General features: G+C 38.7%; 1 protein-coding gene across 2 annotated transcripts; it reads left to right on the top strand.

The window, feature by feature from the left end:
- The first annotated feature begins 1,137 nt into the window (after positions 1 to 1,137).
- LOC127438947 (LIM domain-containing protein A-like) lies at positions 1,138 to 23,496 on the top strand. Of its 2 annotated transcripts, none has more exons than XM_051694886.1 (7): positions 1,138 to 1,620; positions 12,156 to 12,252; positions 18,070 to 18,141; positions 18,905 to 19,098; positions 20,155 to 21,076; positions 21,532 to 21,655; positions 22,040 to 23,496. In XM_051694886.1, exons 1-7 carry the CDS (start codon positions 1,552 to 1,554, stop codon positions 22,050 to 22,052), a joined length of 1,491 nt encoding a protein of 496 aa, XP_051550846.1. In that variant the 5' UTR covers positions 1,138 to 1,551; the 3' UTR covers positions 22,053 to 23,496. The 2 variants fall into 2 exon arrangements, with proteins under 2 accessions (XP_051550846.1, XP_051550845.1); XM_051694885.1 differs by lacking the exon at positions 1,138 to 1,620 and adding an exon at positions 6,156 to 6,243.
- Positions 23,497 to 23,666: the final 170 nt, after the last annotated feature.

The following is a 23,666-nucleotide window of genomic DNA, read 5'->3' as shown; positions in this document are numbered from 1 at the left end:
TAATGAAATACTCAAACCAGCCCATCTGGCACCAACAATCATGCCACGGTCGAAATCACTGAGATCACATTTTTCCCCATTCTGATGGTTGATGTGAACATTAACTGAAGCTCCTGACCCGTATCTGCATGATTTTATGCACTGCACTGCTGCCACACATTTGGCTGATTTGATAATCACATGGATGATTTTTGGTGCCAGATGGGCTGGTTTGAGTATTTCTGTAATTGCTGGTCTCTTGGGATTTTCACACATAACAGTCTCTTGAATTTACTCCAAATGGTGCCAAAAACAAAAAAACATCCAGTGAGCGGCAGTTCAGTGGATGGAAATGCCTTATTGATGAGAGAGATCAACAGAGAATGGCCAGACTGGTTTGAACTGACAATGTCTACAGTAACTCAGATAATGCTCAGTACAATTGTAGTGAGAAGAATATAATCTCAGAATATTATTCTGAGATGCGGGTTGGCACTGTTTTGATGGCACGAGGGGGACCTACACAATATTAGGCAGGTGGTTTTAATGTTGAGGCTGATCGGTGTATATATAGTATAAATATTTGACAAAATATTTAAGTATTTACATTAGTATTTGTTGTACTGATTTTAATTTATGCTGATTTAATAAAAAATTCTGGATACTTTTTTGATATTAAAAATTGCATAAATATGTCTAATACATTACGTTTGAGTAATTTCCGTGGTGATTTTCCTTCAGTAATTTATTTATTTATTTATTTGGAGTGAAGCATTACTGGGAGTCATGTTCTTGTCAGACTTTGTGAGATTCACTCATTCATCTAACACCAGTTCCAGTGCCTCATCACTAGTTTTGATTGTCCAATGAATGTAATTTCACAGTTCACTGCTATTTACTATAACCTCGTGTAAAATAGATCAGGCGGCTGTGGAAAAACTGATGCTTTCTTTGTCTAAATACAAGTAACAGTTTGAGAATCTCTGGTCATGTATTTGCAGCCCTCATCCATGCAGAATCATTCCTAATCGTTTGCCTTATATGGAAACTTTAGTCCAGCCTTGAAGAGGCGGAGAGCCAATCAGATTATGGGGGGCGTGGTTTGTTGTTTCAGGCTGGTTGAGTGCTGCGGTGGGGCATAAAACCACCTGAGAAACACATGCGGTCGCACGAACAGCTGCACGAGCGCAATACAGCTGCTTACTAGAAGAAAGTTGCATACTTAGGAGCCTTGAATGATTACGCCTTGGTTGTTTTTCAAAATTAACACGATAATTCACTGGACATACTTTGTTTTTGGATATTTAAAGCTGATATTTTAAACTGAAGAGTGGGATTTGAGGTCTCTTTTCATCATGTTTATTATTAAAATGCGGTTCTTAACAGATCGGTGACTGTAACGTTTTTTTTTCCACACTGGATATTTCGGATACGTAGCTAAATATCAATCAGGATCAGCTGGCTGCGTGTTTAAAGTGACTCAGCCCCTCTGGAATAAACTATCCTGCAGCGGAGAGAGTGTGTGTGTGTGTGAGTTTGACACAGAGAGACACAATTGGATGTGTGCGCACGATGCGCTCGCGGCTTCTGCTGCTGGTGCTCGCGGCGCTCGCGGCGTGTCTGCGGTCTGGTCGCGCGCAGGTAAGCTTCACCTGATTGACGTCATAAACGCCTTTTGTAAGGCGCGGTTTCTCTCCTTCATTTATTTGTTTCATTTGACAATAGCTGCATTCACCAAGTACTTGAACTGTCTCGATTTAGAGGATGAGATTTAAGCAAACTGTAACAAATGCGGTGTGATAGAGTAATTGAGTCCTTCAGATGCATGCCTGACTGCATATTGGCCCCAAAGTGAAGGGTCCAACCGCTCAGGCCCCCTGATAAAAGAGAAACTCTACTGGATTTGATGCTTAATCTGTATTTGTTTATTTAAACTCAATTAAACTCAAACAAAGAGAGACAGTTAGTGTTGCCTGGATTAATGTGCACTGGATGGCTTCCCAAATGCACCAGTGCCAAAACACATCACTCAACCCAAGAGCGTCACTGCCTAAACCACAGGGATGCTTGCCATTTAACACCACAGGACACCTTTAGCTAGTGTATTAAAATAGTATCCGAGTTCTTATAGGGTCAGTATTATTATCTGCAATATTAGAAATGGTCGCTATTTCATCCAGCCCGATTAATCTGACAATATTTGGCCACTCTGAGATTATCGCATTGGATGATAACTGTGCCAATTGGCCAATTTAACAGAAGTAGTCATGTGTACATCGGATTTGCCATCATTAAAGTTAAATGAAGATTTGACATGAAATACTGCAGTGTGACATGCTATAGCTACTTCATCTAAAACGTTTAAAAAAAAAAAAAAAAAAAAAAAAAAAAGCATTTTAATAATTATTATTTTATAAATTATGCATGAAGTTTGATCTCATATTAATTGAGAGACTACATGGAATATTTGTAAATTAATTTCTAACATCACAGGAGCATTTATAATTAACTAGTGCAGGAAAAAGGTGATACAAAACGGTCTGAAAATGGTAAAATTTAGACCGGTCATTGCACTTAAAATAACACTTTCATACAAATTTTAACCTTATAAGTAGGGCTAGATAAAAATCTAGATTTTCTAATGAATCGTGATTTTCATTTGAACAATCTTGATATCGATTCTTAAATCTCTAGATTGATGTTTTGCTCAATACACTAACCCTCTACAATGTGAGTAAATCGCCATGCCTCTAAACGCGCTGAACTGACGCTATACTTAAAGGGATAGTTCACCCAAAAATGAAAATTCTCTCATTTTCTCACTCTCACGCCATCCTAGATGTGTATGACTTTCTTTCTTCTGCAGAACACAAATGAAGATTTTTAGAAGAATATTTAAGCTCTGTAGGTCAATACAATGCAAATGAATGGTGGCCAAAACCTTGAAGCTCCAAAAGCACATAAAGGCAGCATAAAAGTAATCCATACAACTTTTCTGGTTTAATCCATGTCTTCTGAAGCGATCTAATCGGTTTTGGGTGAGAACAGACCAAAGTATAACTCCTTTTTTCACTATAAATCTTGACATCAGCAGTCTCCTTGGCGATAATGATTTCAAGCTCGATTACACTTCCTGTAGCGCCATTTAGAGCTCTGCACATGTGTCAAGCACTAAGAAGTGTAATCGAAATTGAAATCATGATCATGCCTAGAGGCTGCAATGACAAGATGTAAACCAAAAATCACCTTTAAAGAGACAGAACCAGTTTAGCACATGTTCAAAAAAGACAATGTAAAAAGTACAAATTAAGCATGTACTAATAAACATATAACAAAATTTAAAGATGTACGCATTTCAATTTCATAACAAAATTCCATTAAATTGAATTGAGTAATCTTTAATAAAATAATAAAAAAATAATATTTTAAGTTTTAATTAGTCAACTTTATTAAACATTACACAGTTCAATTTGATGGCATTTTGTTATGAAATTGAAATGCGTACATCTTAAAAATGGCCTAAAATACTTTGAGTGTTTATATGCAATGTAATATATGCAATTTCAAGACATATTTATTCATGTAACATATGGATTTATACATTTTTAAAAAACTAAAATGTGACCAAATTAATGAAAACTAATGATAAAATAAAATTTGTTAAATTAATATGTTTGTAATGTATCATGTTAGAAGGTCCCCTGTATAATTAACAACATTAGCCGAAAGATAATTTAATTCATATGTTAGCAAAGTGGACATTATAACTAAAATATACTCAATGAATCAGAATCTAATAAAATCTGAATAGAATCATATTGGGAGCTTGTGAATCCAAATCAAATCTGGAAATCTGTATTAATACCCAGCCCTACTTTTAAATAATAATAATTTAAAAAAAATTATGCTCAGCAAATATCAACTACCCATAAATATGAGTAGTATATCTGCCATCAGCCACCCTATTCTCAAAATCTGTTATTGCCTGGCAAAACCAATATTGGTCATCCACTAATAGAAAGAAACCATTTTAATCATTCATGCATTTTGATATGGGTTACAGATATTCCCACGTATGCGTCCTGACCTTTGCGGTAAGGTCTTTATGACAAGAATATCAATTGCCAGCGACTCACACGCACTCATGCACACATATATGCACTCTTGACTAAGACCTAAATCCCCTTGTGATGTTTTCTGTAATCCCTCTTTTGAATATCACCATTGCATCACCAACAAAACTACAATAAATAAATAAGTATATAAAATGCCAACTCTAGGTGTACCCTTTAAACCAGTGTTCTGGTTTAGGACTGTTTCTGGGAGTTTAAAAGGTCATGGCTGATGGGACTGTAGTCTCTGCATTGGTGCATCATAAGTATTGTGTTTAAGTTATATTAGAGTGAAGAATAATCTAGGCAAGATGGTAACGACGTGTGGATAGAATCACATAAGATGATTTGGCTTTGGATCTCTCAGGGGCATTACGCATGTCACGGCACTGAGAGCTTAACCATAAAAAAATAAAATAAAATAATTGCTTTTGCTGGCATGACTCAGGAATTCAAGAATGAATGCCAACCCTAACTTCTTAGATTAGAGAAACAAATGTAGATTGAGTTAATGACTTAGTTTGAAAAATAAAATAAAATGCTAATCAATTTTATTGTGCTTGTGCTTAAGTGATGCAATCTATCCTTCATCCTTTCATATAATATTTAATCTCTCTTTCTATGCCAGCATGATTATTTAAACACTGATCAACTTTGTCAGTAAGTTTGAAATCAAATCCCTCATTTTTCAACCATTTTATAATATACATCTATCTATCCACTAATTTATACAACCTGTGGAATCTATAGCTATATATCTATAGCTGTGTGTTCAAAAACTAGTGAGCTGCCTAGTGAACTACATTGTGAAAAGTAAATGAATACATTTACTCTGAAACATTACTCGGATACATATCTCCAGACCCTTTCATTACTTTTGCGACTGAACACAGCAAAAGATAACATGTAAACTACATGCGGCTCGGTGATAGTGATGCCCGATTCACAAGCAAAATAATAATTTGAGTTGTCTTTTGATCAGTTTGATTCTTTTGAATTGGTCAAATTGATTCACGAATCGATTCACTAATCTGAATCAAAAAGGGAACCCTGGACAACACTTGGTTTGTCACGCATTGTCATTTACTCGTACTGTACTTTTGAAACATGTATTGTCAGTTACTTCAATATTTTTACTTGAACTGCTTGTACTTAAGTAAAAATATCTTTACTTTTACTGAAGTAAATTCATCACTGCATTCTATTCACAGTTGATTTCAGAAGAGTTGGATGTTAGCATGTTGCTAAGCTAATGACGCAATACTCAAACAAGCCAAGGGCGTAGCCAAAAAATTACTTTTGGATGGGCCTCAATAAAAATGGATGGGCCAAGTTTTTGGCCAATTTGTTTTTTTTTTTGTTTTGTTTTGTTTTTACCAAATTTTCCTTAACAACAGAGAAGTGGCGGATTCAAACAGTCCTTGCACACTTTCAGAAATCAGATTTATGCATTTATTTATGCATTTTTTTAAGCAGTTTGAGAATCTCTGGTCATGTATATGCAGCCCTCATCCATGCAGAATCATTCCTAATTGTTTGCCTTATATGGAAACTTTAGTCCAGCCTTGAAGAGGCGGAGAGCCAATCAGATTACGGGGGGGGGCGTGCTTTGTTGTTTCAGGCTGGTTGAGTGCTGCGGTGGGGCATAAAACCACCTGAGAAACACATGCGAGCGCATGCACAGCTGCACGAGTGCAATACAGCTGCTTACTAGAAGAAAGTTGCATACTTGGGAGCATTGAATGATTACGCTTTGGTTGTTTTTCAAAATTAACACGATAATTCACTGGACATACTTTGTTTTTGGATATTTAAAGCTGATATTTTAAACTGAAGAGTGGGATTTGAGGTCTCTTTTCATCATGTTTATTATTAAAATGCGGTTCTTAACAGATCGGTGACTGTAATGTTTTTTTTTCCACACTGGATATTTCGGATACGTAGCTAAATATCAATCAGGATCAGCTGGAAGCGTGTTTAAAGTGACTCAGCCCCTCTGGAATAAACTTTCCTGCAGCGGAGAGAGTGTGTGTGTGTGTGTGTGAGTTTGACACAGACAGACACAATTGGATGTGTGCGCATGATGCGCTCGCGGCTTCTGCTGCTGGTGCTCGCGGCGCTCGCGGCGTGTCTGCGGTCTGGTCGCGTGCAGGTAAGCTTCACCTGATTGACGTCATAAACGCCTTTTGTACGGCACGGTTTCTCTCCTTCATATATTTGTCTTATTTGACAATAGCTGCATTCACCAAGTACTTGAACTGTCTTGATTTAGAGGATGAGATTTAAGCAAACTGTAACAAATGCGGTGTGATAGAGTAATTGAGTCCTTCAGATGCATGCCTGACTGCATATTGGCCCCAAAGTGAAGGGTCCAACCCCTCAGGCCCCCTGATAAAAGAGAAACTCTACTGGATTTGATGCTTAATCTGTATTTGTTTATTTAAACTCAATTAAACTCAAACAAAGAGAGACAGTTAGTGTTGCCTGGATTAATGTGCACTGGATGGCTTCCCAAATGCACCAGTGCCAAAACACATCACTCAACCCAAGAGCGTCACTGCCTAAACCACAGGGATGCTTGCCATTTAACACCACAGGACACCTTTAGCTAGTGTATTAAAATAGTATCCGAGTTCTTATAGGGTCAGTATTATTATCTGCAATATTAGAAATGGTCGCTATTTCATCCAGCCCGATTAATCTGACAATATTTGGCCACTCTGAGATTATCGCATTGGATGATAACTGTGCCAATTGGCCAATTTAACAGAAGTAGTCATGTGTACATCTTATTTGCCATCATTAAATTTGAATGAATATTTGACATTCATGACATACAGTTGTGCTCAAAACTTTGCATACCCTGGCAGAAATTGTGAAATTTTGGCATTGATTTTGAAAATATGACTGATCATGCAAAAAAACTCTTTTATTTAAGGATAGTGATCATATGAAGCCATTTATTATCACATAGTTGTTTGGCTCCTTTTTAAATCATAATGATAACAGAAATCACCAAAATGGCCCTGATCAAAAGTTTACATACCCTTGAATGTTTGGCCTTGTTACAGACACACAAGGTGACACACACAGGTTTAAATGGCAATTAAAGGTTAATTTCCCACACCTGTGGCTTTTAAAATTGCAATTAGTGTCTGTATATATAGTCAGTGAGTTTGTTAGCTCTCACTTGGATGTACTGAGCAGGCTAGATACTGAGCCTTGGGGAGCAGAAAAGAACTGTAAAAAGACCTGCGTAACAAGGTAATGGAATTTTACAAAGATGGAAAAGGATATAAAAAGATATCCAAAGCCTTGAAAATGCCAGTCAGTACTATTCAGTCACTTATTAAGAAGTGGAAAATTCGGGGATCTCTTGATACCAAGCCAATGTCAGGTAGACCAAGAAAGATTTCAGCCACAACTGCCAGAAGAATTGTTCGGGATACAAAGAAAAACCCACAGGTAACCTCAGGAAAAATACAGGCTGCTCTGGAAAAAGACGGTGTGGTTGTTTCAAGGAGCACAATACGACGATACTTGAACAAAAATGAGCTGCATGGTCGAGTTGCCAGAAAGAAGCCTTTACTGTGCCAATGCCACAAAAAAGCCTGGCTACAATATGCCCGACAACACCTTGACACGCCTTTGAAGTGACGAGACCAAAATAGAGCTTTATGGTCACAACCATAAGTTCTACGTTTGGAGAGGGGTCAAAAAGGGCCTATAGTGAAAAGAATACCATCCCCACTGTGAAGCATGGTGGTGGCTCACTGATGTTTTGGGGGAGTGTGAGCTCTAAAGGCACGGGGAATCTTGTGAAAATTGATGGCAAGATGAATGCAGCATGTTATCAGAAGATACTGGCAGACAATTTGCATTCTTCTGCATGAAAGCTGTGCATGGGACGCTCTTGGACCTTCCAGCACGACAATGACCCTAAGCACAAGGCCAAGATGACCCTCCAGTGGTTACAGCAGAAAAAGGTGAAGGTTCTGGAGTGGCCATCACAGTCTCCTGACCTTAATATCATCGAGCCACTCTGGGGAGATCTCAAACGTGCGGTTCATGCAAGACAACCAAAGTTTTGCATGACCTGGAGGCATTTTGCCAAGACGAATGGGCAGCTATACCACCTGCAAGAATTTGGGGCCTCATAGACAATTATTACGAAAGACTGCACGCTGTCATTGATGCTAAAGGGGGCAATACATAGTATTAAAAACTAATGGTATGCAGACTTTTGAACAGGGGTCATTTCATTTTTATTCTTTGTTGCCATGTTTTGTTTTATAATTGTGCCATTCTGTTATAACCTACAGTTGAATATGAATCCCATAAGAAATAAAATAAATGTGTTTTGCCTGCTCACTCATATTTTCTTTAAAAATGGTATATATATGACCAATTCCCAAGGGTATGCAAACTTTTGAGCACAACTGTATATATATAATTTGAAGTCAAAGAATAATCCCTAATATTCTGGGCGGGCCTGGGTCTAATTTGGTTGGGCCTGGCCCACCCTTGGCTACGCCACTGTAACAAGCATAAAGATGCACATGTCAAGTATTGAGCAAAATAACCCCTTTTTAATTTGCACTTAAATATTTTTATCTGTACGTTTCAGTTTTGAATGAAATATAAGTATATTTGTATAAGTATAATCAACATTTATTTTGTTAATCTTTACTGTGCTTGTTGCAATACAGTCTGGGATCATACATGCAATGTATGATCTTAGGAGGCTGCATTATTAAGATGTCCTCATTTTGGAACATTTTTCACATTGGGTGTGCTCCTATGATGCTGCCACTATAGGCAGCTCACTAGGCTTTGGAACAGAGATATGTGTGTGCAGGTATGTTAGAGGGTGTGTGTGTGCAAGTTTGACTTGATGATGTTATAGAGCTTCATACACATGCACTTGGCAGTGGGTGTGCCATTTATGACATATAGTGCACATGTGTTTCACACTGATATCTACTTCTACAGACCTGTGGGTCCATCACAACTGTCACACACACATTTAGAAGAATAAAGGAATATTAGGGACAGCATTTGTGCCATAATATTTATTACCACAGAAAATGATTCTACATCCCTATTTTCTTTAATAAAAAGCAAAAATCAAGGTTCCAATGAGGCACTTACAATGAAAGTCAATGGAGCCAATTTTTGGAGGGTTTAAAGGCAGAAATGTGAAGCTTATAATTTTATAAAATAACTTATATAATTTTTTCTGTTAAAACTCATGTATTATTAGAACTACTATAGTAGTTCTAATAATCAATACGGTTGTTTTAGTGTTCATGGCATTATGGTGTCATGGCAACAAAGTAGTAAAATTGGTAAAGGTTACATTGGAAAGACAGAAAAGGTTAGTAAGTGATTTTATCACACTAAAATCATGTTAACACGCATATTATTTATGTCTTTTGGCTATATTTTTGAAAATTTTCCCCATTAAAAAGTTTTACTTCTAAAGAAATTAATTGTAATTTTGAAACATATGTATACAATTATGACCACTCATATGAGATGAGGACTCCAGTCATATCAGTAACCTCATAAAAGCTGTTTTATTCTACATGGAGAGGGTCCCCTCATGGGGGCTGCCATTTTAGAATCACATGACCAGCTGAATACTACTCGCTTAATCTCAGTAACCATCCTGTTATTGGACACTTTCACTCTTGGATTAAATTAATCGTGGCTGATTGTGATTTGTGAATTTCTACAATAGCATCTATGACTGAAAACTATTGATTTGAATGATGCTGCATCCACACCTCTAGGTGTCACTGTAAGTCCAAGAAAACACAAACAAAAATTTACTGAGTGCACCGTTGTTCTTGCATTACTATAGCATTAACAAACCTCAGCACTCAAGGGGGTGACAGAGTTTTCTTCAAATGTCTGTGCCATTAAACTGAATGCATCATTATTTAGGTAGCTAGCTATAAACATGTCAACAGTTTAACTAACTTGCTAAGTATAATTCTCTTCAAACCATGACAGTAGTTGACCTGAAGGAGAAAACTGATCAAACAAGGAATTTATGCTATTGCCTGTTTCATTCTCAACATTGCTGCAAAATGGCGCTATAGCAGACTTCAGTGTAAACTGTGCACTTCTACAATCAATTTTCGGATATATTTTGAAACACAATGACATGTGAAATCTAGCTTGTGGCGCAAGGACTGTTTGCATTAAAGTACTTGTGTAAAGTGTGTTCCGAGCCTTAACCTGGGTGGTAAAATGTTAATGTGCTCATGACGTTTTTTTTTTTTAACAATGAGTGCAAGCTATGCAAAGTGAACATTACCATATATGTCTATATTAGTGGTGACCGATATGGGTTTTTCAAGGACCGATGCCAATATCGAGAGAGCGTGGTGGACGTTGGCTAATATTATTAGCGCATGTAATTGGATTTAAAGGTAATGTGTGCGATTTTTTTCATGGAAAATTATGCAAAAAATGTTCCTACTCCCTTAAAGATATTAATGAAATAAGTGTCCTGAGATATCTCACCGGTCTCTGTGACAGCTGTAGACTTTGTAAACAGCAAACAAAAATGTGTCCACGAACTGTGGACATTGACGCCTTTCACCTGTCAATCATTTTGCTTATTCTCATAGTGGTGTATTTGAAGCGGATCATTGAGGCTATGATTCATAATGTTTGTCAGTTGAGGGCACCTTTGTGCCACTGTTGAATTGACAGCCGCAGGAACAAACAATGCTGCTCGTTTGCTCGGTTTTTTGTCTCAAAATTATATTTGGAGGGCGGGGTTTTGGAATGAGGGGGCATGGCTTATTCAAAAGCTCAGTCATGTGAAAGCTTCAGAACGCTAAAATCGCATACAGTACCTTTAATGAAAGCAAATTATATGCAAATAAAATCAAATGAGCACCTATTTTAAACAATATTTACTTGAAATTCATTAAAAAAAAAATTAAACAGACATGGTTTATTATCCATTCACAAAGCTGTTGGTATATTTTGCAACTGATGCATGGAGCAAATGGCCTAATAGTTAAATAATGTCCATTTAATCTACCTGACCGATATATCAGTTCATCACGAGTCTATCAGTACATTTACATGAGCAATTATAATCGCGCTACAGCGGCTTTTTGCATAGTCGAGCTACAATCTTCATCTGTCTGTCCAAGTAGACATGACACAATGAGTAATCGGATATTTGAAGGAGGAAGTGTCATAGGTGTTTTCAAGTTGACCTTTTGCGTTAAACCTGCTTCTTCATGCTTTTCGGCGACAAAAAATTCACCGTTCCTTGTTTTTTTATCCGTCCATGTACAGTATTTAAAAATGTTCAGCTACTTCAGCTGCAACAACATAAATGCCATCTCTTCATCACCCCAAAAAATTTTACGTTCCTAGCATTCGCCATGATACCACTACCTTGTTTGTGTTGCGTTCAACTTCTGGGTTAAATACGCATCACATGTCACCTCTGTCTTTTGTCAGTTCACTTGAAATTACAACAGGTTTATGAGGAACCCTATTTGTGTGTATGAATTTGTTTGTGCTTTTCGCTTGGTTTGTCACTTATGACAGTATGTTGTATTTATATTTGTTTTCCCACAGTGTGTTTGCCACATGACACTGACCACATCTCTCTCTCGCACGCACACACACACACACACACACACACACACTGATCTGATTATGAGTAATGCAGCTTAATAAAGGACAGAGAACAAAATAAACACAAAGTATGGAAACGCAAATTGTTCCACACATGCTCTTTCTCTCTCTCACTCATCCTGTGATCTTCCATATAAGCTCATAATGTGTTCACTACAGCTTTGTAAACACGGTACAAACCTGTGCAGTATGTATGTACAGGTGTCTGTTATTGTGCTCAATGGGTTGGCTAGACATGCAAATATGCTATTGAAAATTACAACAGCTCATTCCTTTCCCAGAAAGGAATGTTTGTGTATGGGAAATGGGATTATTTGTCTGTTTATGTGGCACCTTTAATATGAACTGTATAAGTGTTTTTGACCAATTCTTTCTCTTTAATTCCTACAGGGGAATCCTCTCCCTCAATCTCTGGTGGATTTAGTAATGAACAGCCCAATCTCATCGGTAGACGATCTGAAGAGACTTCTGGACGTAGAATCCGTAGGTAAAGCTGATCCCATGCTAAAACACACAAAATACCCAATACAGTGTACAACACAAAATCCACACAACCATTTAGTCTACCTACACAACTCCCATTTGCTATCTTGACACAACCATTTATTATTAATATACACTATTTATTTATTCCCACTTACTTTTTAAACTTAGAAGCTGGATTTTACAATGCATATAGGAAATATGACCAATCCTTAACAAGTGCATTTAGAATTTGTGAAAATTAAAAGTGTTTTGCTGTCAATTTATGTAATCTACTTTCTGTACACCATATATGTCAATCATACTTTCAAAACATCATACAAGTTGGCTTGTCATGTCATATGTAGTTGAAAATGTCGAAACGAGTACAATACAACAGTGGTTCTCAACCAGGGGACCTCAGCAAATTTCATAGGGGGCCCCAAATGACTTAAAATTATAAAAAAGAAAATCCTTAAAAGTTATATTAAAATACAATAACTTCAATACAATAAAATATATATTGCAACAGGGTAAAAGAGAAAGGAGGAGGCGAGAACCAGACGAAGCATCAAAGTAATATTTAATTTTACTTACGACACAATCATAAACACATACAGGGCAGCTGCCCGTAGCTCTCTCTCTCCCAAACTGCTGCCTCCAGCGGCCTTTATCCCTCTCGTTGGCTTGATTAGCCTGATTAGGGGCCGGGCGTGTGTCATCACGGCCCGGCCCTGCCCTCCTCCTTGCCACACTCCTCCCTCTTTTCCTTCAGGCCAGGGAGCCCCCGGCATGACGTACAACCCCCCCCTCAAATTTTAATTATCCTTTCCTGTTAAAAACTGTGCCAACCCCTACCCAAAATCTGCATGAATATATTTGTATGTACGTTTTTTTTTCTTTTTTGCATTTTTCTAATATAATTCAGATTATTTTTCATTCCAAATGATAAAATCAGCATAACAGTTTGCTTGAAAAGTTTGTGCATACCAGCATGATGTATGATTGTTCCACAGACAATCTTGTGTGCTTCAATGGAAGCAAGAAAACCTGACATTTGGTACAAAATTTAAGACTGTTAATATCACATATTGTGGTTGATTTTATTAGTGATTTAGAAATTGTGTGGGATCTTAAATATTTCTTATTCATTTTATGTCATACATTTTTCAGAATACTGAAACTGTATTTCTATGTTTGATTAAAGTTTTGAACCAGACTCAGACTTTTGAACCCCCACTTATGTGTTTGCTTGTTTACCATAACTGGTTAATATAGTTTGAGAGTTCCAGTCATTGTGGTTTAAGAAGCGTGTATACACGCTTGAAAATCTCAAACATTGATAGTGTATGTTTTTATTTACATTAAGTGTTGTTCTGAAAGCAAAAAGCTAATTCTAAAACAAGAAAATATAGGCTGCACGACCAACGCAAAGCGGAAGCATTTACAGTACCTGCGGCACACACAGTATCACCAGCTCGTGGTGCGCAAATGGTTTGCACAAGTTGCACTTGTTTTCTGATTAGCGCGTCTTTTGATTAGTCTCGTCACTGTTTAGTAGTGTTTAGTTTTTTATTCAGCACATAACTACTTACATAAAACATTACATCAAGAGGTAGACTGGCATGCAGGTGCGAGGGACTTTATGCAAATAAAATCCATACTCCTCTCTCTCCCTATTGCTCGCGTACCAGTGATTACCCCTCCGTGTGCCAATAGCGGCACAGGTGGCATAGGTTGGCTATTCCTGCGCTAGACGTACAGCTTTCTCTGTTGCGCAACGTCTCCATGTTTATTTCAGCGTCTCTGCTGAAAGCGTTTACATGCTCTCCTCCCGCGTTGGTCAACAATGGAGAATAAATGTCTCGTTCTCTGTGGAATGTGTGTGTTTTCTGGGATGTGTGGGAATGGGAAGGTGAGGCAGGTGGAATGCCATGTGTGTGTGTGTGTGTGTGCATATGTGAATGCATGTATGTGGATAATGGTAATATTTACATGAAAGGGCCATGTATAGCCACACACAGGCACAATAGCAGTGACCTTGAGCCCAGTCCAGCTCTCAGTTTACAGAAGGACACAAACACAAGGCAAGGCTATTGTTCCCTGTACCGGAATTCTGTGTGTGTGGCCTCCTCTACAATAGTGAGCATTTTAGCCATATGTAACAGTGCTCTGAGCCTTATTTGGAAGATTAGCATGTGGACTCAAGATGGCGCCGAGTATGGCTGCTGCGTTGCGAGCTCCGAAACAACATTGTAGTTTTTTGTTTGTTTTGTTTACAGTTCTTATGTTTTTTGTCTTGGATGTTGTCTGCCTTATTGTCTACGACAGACAAACACTTTTGGACATTGGTTCAGCAATTACACACCGTAAACCGGACTTCAAATTCCTCAATGCCGACCCGCTGTTTACAAACACATCAGTTGATTCCTTTGTCTGGGCTGCCCGGCCACGGAAACGCAGGCGGAAAAGGGGAAATAGAGCCGGCGTTCTCATCAGAGTAAGACGTCGTGCAAATCGACCCCCGCTACCCAGTATTCTACAGGCAAATGTTCAGTCTCTGGATAACAAGCTCTGCAAGCTGAAAGCGTGGATCTCTTTCCAACGAGAGATGAGGGACTGCTGCATTATCTGCCTAACAGAAACTTGGATGTCTGCTGAGATTCCAGATTCAGCCATTGAACCCGCAGGGTTCTCCGTGCGCCGAGCGGACAGAGCGAAAGACCTCTCAGGTAAAAGCAGAGGTGGTGGTGTATGTTAGATGATCAACAAATCCTGGTGTGATCAGAGGAACGTACATTCAATCAAGTCTTTCTGCTCTCGTGAGCTGGAATTTCTCATGCTTCTGTGTCGACCATTCTGGCTACTGAGGGAATTCACAGCAGTTATTATCACTGCAATGTACATCCTGCCACAAGCCGACACAGACCGGGCACTCAAGGAACTGTATGGGATTATAAGCAAGCAGGAAACCGCGCACCCTGAGGCTGCGTTCATTGTGACCGGGGACTTTAATAACCAAAATACCACCAACATATTAGTTTTAACACACGAGGGGACCGGGTTTTGGACCATTACTACTCTCCCTTCCGGGACGGCTACAAATCCCTCCCCCGCCCACCATTTGGCAAATCGGACCACTCTTCCATTCTGCTTCTGCCCACTTACAGATAGAAACTGAAACAGGAAGCACCCACCCTCAGAACGATCCAGTGTTGGTCAGACCTATCAGACTCTAAGCTACAAGACTGTTTTGATCACGTGGACTGGGAGATGTTCTGATCTGCCTCTGATGACGACATCGAGCTTTACGCTGATATGTGTCACACACTGGTGTCAGGAGCACAATCTCTCCCTCAACGTCGGTGAGACAAAGGCGCTTGTGGTGGACTTCAGGAGAAGAGATAAAGAACACAGTCCCATCAACATCAATGGAGCACCAGTGGAGAGAGTCAGCAGCTTCAAGTTCCTGGGTGTTCACATCACTGAGGAACTAACATGGTCCATCCACACTGAAGCCGTTGTGAAGAAGGCTCATCAGCGCCTCTTCTTCCTGAGATGGCTGAGGAAGTTTGGAATGAACCGCCACATCCTCACACGGTTCTACACCTGCACTGCAGAGCATCCTGTCTGGCTGTGTCTCCACCTGGTGCGGCAATAGCACTGCCCACAACCGCAAAGCACTGCAAAGGGTGGTGTGAACTGCCAGACACATCATCGGAGGTGAGCTTCCCTCCCTCCAGGACAAATATACCAGGCGGTGTGTGAAAAAAGCTCAGAGGATCATCAGAGACTCCAGCCACCCTGAGCCTTGGGCTGTTCTCACTGCTACCATCAGGCAGGCGGTATCGCAGCATCAGGACCCGCACCAGCCGACTCCATGACAGCTTCTTCCCCCAAGCAATCAGACTTTTGAACTCTTGATCTCCCACGGTCAAAATACCTCAGCACTGCACTTTATTACTCTTACTCTTATATCTCACACCGGACTGTCATAAATTATATTCTCTCTTAACAACACACTGGCAGCTTACAATCAACCGACAGCCTGAATGTCAATACAGTGCAATACAACCTACTGTACATTCTATATATACTTTTTTTATTGTATAATGTGTATTCTATATTGTGTGTATTGTATACTGTACGTTGTATGTTATTATTTGTATATTGTGTTGTGTGTAATTATGTGTATATTAGACTTTAAATTGTGTTGTAAATCTGATGTTCATTGTAAATTGGTATATGTCTCATCACTGTCACGACTGCTATGTTGCTCAGAACTGCACCCAAGAATTTCACACACTATTACACTTGTGTATATGGTTGTGTGACAATAAAAGCGATTTGATTTGATTTTGATTATTATACCCATACACTGACACAAACATGATTTTGCAGTACAAGAATGTCTCTACAGTAGATTGACAGGCCCTGATCAGATTTGCCGAAAGGTGTCAGGACAGTGGAATCAAGAGGATTCAAATAGCAATCCCAGATGCAGTACATTTTTACTATATGACAGACAAAAAGATAGACGTGCAAATGCAGACAAAGCAGAAATATGCAATTTAAACACACCTACAGGGGGGCCCCCCAAAAAACGGGTCCACTATGTTTGATTGTTCATATCTTAAAAATGCATTTGGGTGTTTGCACGATTTTTGCCGTACTTCTACAACACTGATGCCATCGTGAGCAACAACTTGCTACAAATAAATAAAAAAGTAAATCGTTTAGCTAAGTTTTTAATGGCAACAAACCATTGAAACAGCAAAAGGTGCTTCTCTTTTCGTGTCCCTGTTTTTTTTTTTGGGCCAAGTTGCTCACGGTGCCACTTGTTTGTGCCACTTGTTGCTCACAATGACGTCACAGTGATGTCATTTTGTTGTTTACAAAAACTCGTAGAAGTACGCCAAAAATCGTGCAAATGCCTTTATGGACAAGTTGAAATAAATTTTTGTGGTAATCAACATTATGCCACAAATGCTGTCGATTGAGCTTAACTGTATTGAACCCGGAACATTCCTTTGAAAAATATAACAAAGCAAGAAATCCTCGTTTACATGAGATTTAAAATAATTGTGTTATCGTCTGTTTTTAACAACAAACAATGAAAAGGCATGTGCATAACACATGCCCACAACATTGGATTAACAGTTAAGAACAGCGGTTAAGGTGTTTACATGTTTACAACGTGAAATTGGGGTAATTGGAAAAATTTACCGGGGTCGATTGGTTTATTCTTTCGCCGTTTATGACCTTATACCAATAAAGGAAAGCTGTGTACTGCGTCTGCATGACCACACACATTGTCGGCTTAAGCATAATCGGTTTAAGAATGTGCTCGTTGATAACTAACAATAATCAACTTATTCAAAAAAATCCAATGATGCAAGACATTTAACTGCATTAACATGACATTTGAAATCATTTGGTTATTCTCTGCTTTTGATGGCAAAATGTAAATGAGCACAACACTTGCGAACCAGTAATGGTGTTTACATGCAATGCAAAATCGATGTAATGTGCAATAATTTACGTGTTCCGATCGTTTTCTGCTCAAATCGTTTATGACCAATAAAATAACACTGTTTAAGGCATTTATATGACCTGACACATAGTCGGTTTATTAAGTATAATCGTTTTAAAAATGTGCATGGAAGCGCGCTCATTGTTCAAAATCTCTAAAAGAAAGTCATTTGGAAGCGTATTTGAAACGTATTTAGGAGAACAGCATCCAAAACTGTGAAATTAGATTTAGATCCTGACAGGACCAAGCTGTTGAAATGCCTGGTGTTTCGTCTTTTCTTAACACAGTTATCTTGTCTTTCTTTTTCAGAGGAAGATGATGAAAAGCCGGAGAATGAAATTCACACAAATGGAACACACAAACGTCTTCCCCGAAGCCTTAGTAAGTCTGCGTCCATTCCCTACCTTCCTCTCTTTGTGTCTCTGTGTCTCTTTTCCACACTTCTGTCTTTTTATCTTTGTCCTTTAAAAGAATCTGATTTATTTCTAGTCTATGGTGATTATTCTGAGACACTGTGGCATTTTCATTCCACAATGGTGTTGTGGCTTTGTTGTGTGTTTGTTTGAGTGTGCGTGATTGTCCCTTTGAGCGATTCTGTCTCTGTGGCAGAATCCAGTCTCGCCACATGTCCTTAAGTCACCCTCACTCATACACATACACACATTTCAAAGCTCAGCTGTACCACCCACACTTCTTTCACACAAGTATTCAAACCATTACACTGTTTTTCTTTCCCTGAGTGCTCACTTTCAGTTTAGTGTATCTCAGGTCTGCAAATAGTACACACACACACTTTGACAGGACTGAATTATAGTATGAGTCTGTAGTCTTGTTAGTCTGGTTTGTCTCATTTTCATCCAGAGAATTCCGTTTGGCATCTACCATGTGGACACATAATAAATACACATCTGGGAAATGTGTGTTTGACAGTGCTGTTTATGTGTTTTATTAGGTGCTGAAGAAAATTTGTTGTGTGTGTCTGCAAAGTGTTTTAGGCGCCACAAGCACCACTAAACGAAATGGCAAAAATTATGACTGTTTGTTAAGCAGGTTTTCATAACACGAGGGTGAATAAATGATGACAGAATTTTCATTTTTAGTCTATTTAACATAAAAAATTACACACTTCTCTCTTTTCTCTCAGTTGTTCAGGTAGCCCAGCAGGCGATGTGTAAAGTGAGGACAGAAGTTATGGAAGTGACCCGTGCGATGTTGGACAGACGGAACGCTAATTTCCTGTTATGGCCTCCGTGTGTGGAAGTCCAGCGATGTTCTGGTTGTTGCAACACACGCTTGCTACAGTGCGTGCCAGTCACCATAGAAACACGGCATTTACAGGTACTAATATGCATATGAACAACAATTACATTTGTAATAAATTCTTAGCTCTGTTCCAAAACCAAGTGGGCTGCCTACCTAGATAGTATTTTAAGGCAATACAGATGCATTTCAAAAGGTAGGATTCGATTTTTTGATGGAGTCAAGTGAAATATTGAAGATAACTATGGCGAATAGTATTACCAAAAATAGTTAAAATTTACTGCAAAATATTTGTGTGTGCTATTTATTTTTGTGCTTATTAGAGTATTTCTAGCTTAGTATTGTTAGTTTAGCAAGATGCTAACATCAAACTCTCAAGATGGTGGATGGACTCAAGTGATATGCTGGCTATAAATATGCTTAAAAGTATTGCTTAAAAATATTTTAATCTATTTAAAAATTGACTACTTAAAAAATATTTGTGAGCTGTGTATTTTTGTGCTTATCAATTTCTAGCTTTGTATTGCTAGCTTAGCAAGTTGCTAACATCAAACTCTTGTGATGATAGAGGGAGTCAAGTGAAATACTGACCATAAATATGCTGAAAAGTATTGCTAAATATTGTTCAATCTATTTTTGATTACTTTACAAAATGTGTGTGTGTGTGCTATCTATGTTAGTGCTTAGAGTATTTCTAGCCTAGAATTGTTAGCTTAGCAAGATGCTAACATTAAACTCTCAAGATGATGGATGGAGTCAAGCAAAATGTTGACTATATATACAGTACACTGAAAAGATGGACCATTTCACCCAATATGTGTGTGTGCTATGTATTTTTGTGCTTATTCAAATATTGTGTCATTGTTAGCTTGGCAACATGCCAGTCAAATAAGTTAAATAAAAGCCACGTCTCTTGTGTGCTGCATGGAGGGAACACTGTTTGTGTGGTATATGGAGATACTACCTATCAAGAACATTCCAAATCAGTTTTTTTGAGGTTCTATGAGTGTTAGGATGCTGCCTTATAAGGTAGCTATGTAGGTAGAAACACAGGCAGCTCACTAGGTTTTGCAACAAAGCTCTTGTGTTCAGATATTTAATATTAAGCATTATATTGGTCTTTGTTCATTTCAGATGACGAAAATCCAGTTCATCAACCGACAACCAGTCTACGAGAAGGTTATCATTCCTGTGGAGGACCATGTGACTTGTAGCTGTCAATCACAAGTTTCTGTACACTCCCCACGGCTCCAGACCACACCCCTTCCCCCGCCACGGCTCCACCCTAAAGTATCACCACCAAAGACCCAATCAAAAGAGGAGCTCCATCGCCACGATGAACTCAAACACAATCAGAGGTTCCACCTTGAGGACAGAGAAACTCAGGAACTACAATGGCAGTCCAAATACACACTTGTGCACACACAGGGCTACCGACAAACATACCCACATACGCTGACACACACACCCGCAGTGGCAGCTTATGTAAGTAGAGGAGATGTTCCAACTCGACAAACCACATTGGGAGCTCCACAAATGATGAGTGACTCAACAGAAACAGAAGTCGAACAACATCACGTAAAATCAGAAAATCATACGCTTCTCGGCAGCGGTGACGACACAACAAAAAAAACACCTACAGCGGAACAGCATTATGACCAACAGCAACAGGAGAATCAACGTCCAAAACATCCCCAAACTACACCACAGCAAACAAAATACAATCCCTCTCATGATTCTGTCCAGTCAGAGCACAGTATGCCACACAGCGTCCAATTAGACGGTCTTAGTCACACTTACAGCCACGTAGAGGTGATCGGCCAATCCAGTGGCTTATCAGAAGTACTTAGTCATCACGCTGACCAATCAGAAGTCAGAAAACATCACCACCACCAATCAGAAGTAAGTAATCATCATCAAGGCCAGCAAGGGCAGGAAATGGAACGGCAACAAGAAGAAACACAACATCATCTTCATCACCAACACCACAAACATCATCGTCATCATCATACTACGCAAGCATTCAGCCATCAAGAAACCAGCACACAAAAAACAGGTAGGAGGCCTTTAGTCTTGCATAACCAGACCTTTGACTCTGGCATAAGGTCTGGTCCACACTGCAGCTTATTCTGGCCAAGAACTACCCACTTAGCCTGACCAACATCTGAATCAGAGTAGAGCTTGCTTTAAAAATCAGCCAATCAGTGTAGAGCTTGCAGTAAATGGACTGTGGGCGGTCCCTGGGCCTTTGGAGGCTGAGAAAAGGAGGCCTGTGGCTAGATGGTCTGATGTGTTTGAGGAGTACCTATTGTATTGTAATTAGTAACTTATGCATCCTGTTATTCTTTCCAGCTCTTTAAAGTCAGAGGTAGCGTATAAAGTCACGGGTCAACAAAGTAATGTAATGCTGAGTATTTTGATGGCTGCCTTGAAATTAATCATTTCCACACTGATTCAGATACCCTCCTAACCACATTCCTATTGTCTTCTGTTTTCTTCATTATCCCGTAGTGACAAATGCACCTCAGACCACGCCCTCCGCCCCAAAGATTCCGCCCCCCCTCCAGCCCCCACGGAAGCGGCGACGGAAACATCGGAAGAGGATCAGCAAGGCCTCTATGAGAGCTATGATAATGTAATGCCAATATCATAACATGATTAAAGAAACAAAGTAATACGCATTGAATTAAAGCTACAATATGTAATATTTTCACCACCAGAGACACCAAACGGAATTGCAAAAATAATGACTGTTTTGAAATAAGTTTCATTCAAGTTTACATTCCCTCCATCCTCTATTGTTTGGTCAAACAGGTTGTTCTGCTTCAAACTCATGCCATTAGTTGAGCCAATATTGCTAGGTTGGGCTTCTTAAACAAATGCAATTCCATTTGGTGCCATTAATGGCATTAAAAATACACACTGCAGCTTTTACACAAAAAAAAAAAAAAAAAAAAATCAATTTCACAAGGAAATCTGATCAAAGATCTAATCAGAATGCTTCCCTGTTCTCTAATAGGGTAATGTCATGAACAAGACCAAGATTCTGAACTGCTGCCAAAGTTCTAGGAGGAACCACAAAGCTGCGAGTCAAGGCAGAGACACGCAGGATATAGCAGAGACACACTGGAAATATCTTTTTATAATAACTGGAAATATCTTTGATCTTTGCCAAATAAGCTCCTATAAACTACGTTTCCCATCAGCCATTGCCGTCCTTGAAGGCCACCAGTTCTGCGGTCTTTGCACTATGGGAGCTGGCCGTACTCAGGATATCCTGTGAGAACTGACTTATTCCCATTAGGACATAAACAAAGCCTTCCAAATGGTAAGACATATCACAATTATGGTCTGCCAAATATACATCATTCAGCAAACTGCCAAATTCTGTGCAATAATTACTTGAACTACTGTTTTGCCAAGAACCGGGGTCCAATCAATGACTGGCTATTTTGGGAACTAAACTGGTCCTGATTCGTCAAAGTAGCCTCCAAACTGACAATAAATGATGTAGACCCAATATGGGTCGGGTTGGAAAAGAACTCTGTTACCTATTGGAGAAACTACTGGAATAGCAACTGGAAGTTGCAAACTAGAAGTTAAAACTGGAATACGTTCCTAGAAATTGCAAGGACTTGGAATTTGGACTCTCAAAGAGCAAAGCAACTGGAGAGATGAAGCTCAGGACTTCCAGAGAGTATGAAATACAAATCATAACTATTGCTAATTCATCTCAAATGGTATAATCTGTACATTTGCAAGATACTTAAATACTCCAAGTTTATTAGAGATCAAGATATCAGCTGGCTAGATATGGAGCTTGGAAAAGTGTGGAGTATATGCACTTACAAATCAGTACCATGGTATTATCATGGATTTTTGGACATGGTACTTTTGTAATACCTTTTAAATAGATTGGAGTTGAAGCTTGGAGTACCATGAACATGTATTTGATAATCCATCTGATACCATCACTGTACCATGGTACCGCCACAGTAATTTTTGTAAGTTTTAGGAACAATATTTAAATTGTGCGAAAACACTGGAATATCGTACACTGGAGGTTATCAAATATGGAAAGCGCTAAACTGTTATGTTGCTAGATGCAGTTAATGTAACATGATAATGCAAAGTCAAATAGGACATAATTCAATATAAGAATAAAAATAAGAACATTGTGTTTTGCTGTCATGTTTACAGTGAAATACTCAATCCTGTAGGGAGCGGTATGGAGTACTTCGTCATTTTACCAATGCCTGCTATTCCCAAACTCAATCTGTCTGTCATTGAACTGCTTCTGGAAAATTGTAAAGCTATAAAATAACTGTTTGTAAATGATGCTTTTGTGGCTTTTTCGTAACTTATTTATAAATGGTAGATGCGCTACTCATCTGCTTCCAAGAGTAATTAATTGTTATTTGTTATAATGAGAATTATTGTTAATATTATGATGCTATTTTAATATAAATATAAAACTTGTTAAATTTATCAGTGGTTTGCTTGTTCTTTTTCCTAGCATTTTGGCATTTTCAGAGATTCAAAAATGTTATTTTAAATTTTACCCACATTTCCAACTGGCAGTGATTTCCATTCGAAATTGACCATGTTTGTGTCAACTCCATGCAGCTCCATGCCAACCATGTCAA

Source organism: Myxocyprinus asiaticus, chromosome 50 (assembly GCF_019703515.2).
Source record: "Myxocyprinus asiaticus isolate MX2 ecotype Aquarium Trade chromosome 50, UBuf_Myxa_2, whole genome shotgun sequence".
Classification (NCBI taxonomy): domain Eukaryota; kingdom Metazoa; phylum Chordata; class Actinopteri; order Cypriniformes; family Catostomidae; genus Myxocyprinus; species Myxocyprinus asiaticus.
Note: the sequence above shows the minus strand (reverse complement) of the source record. Positions and strands in the feature narration are given on the sequence as shown.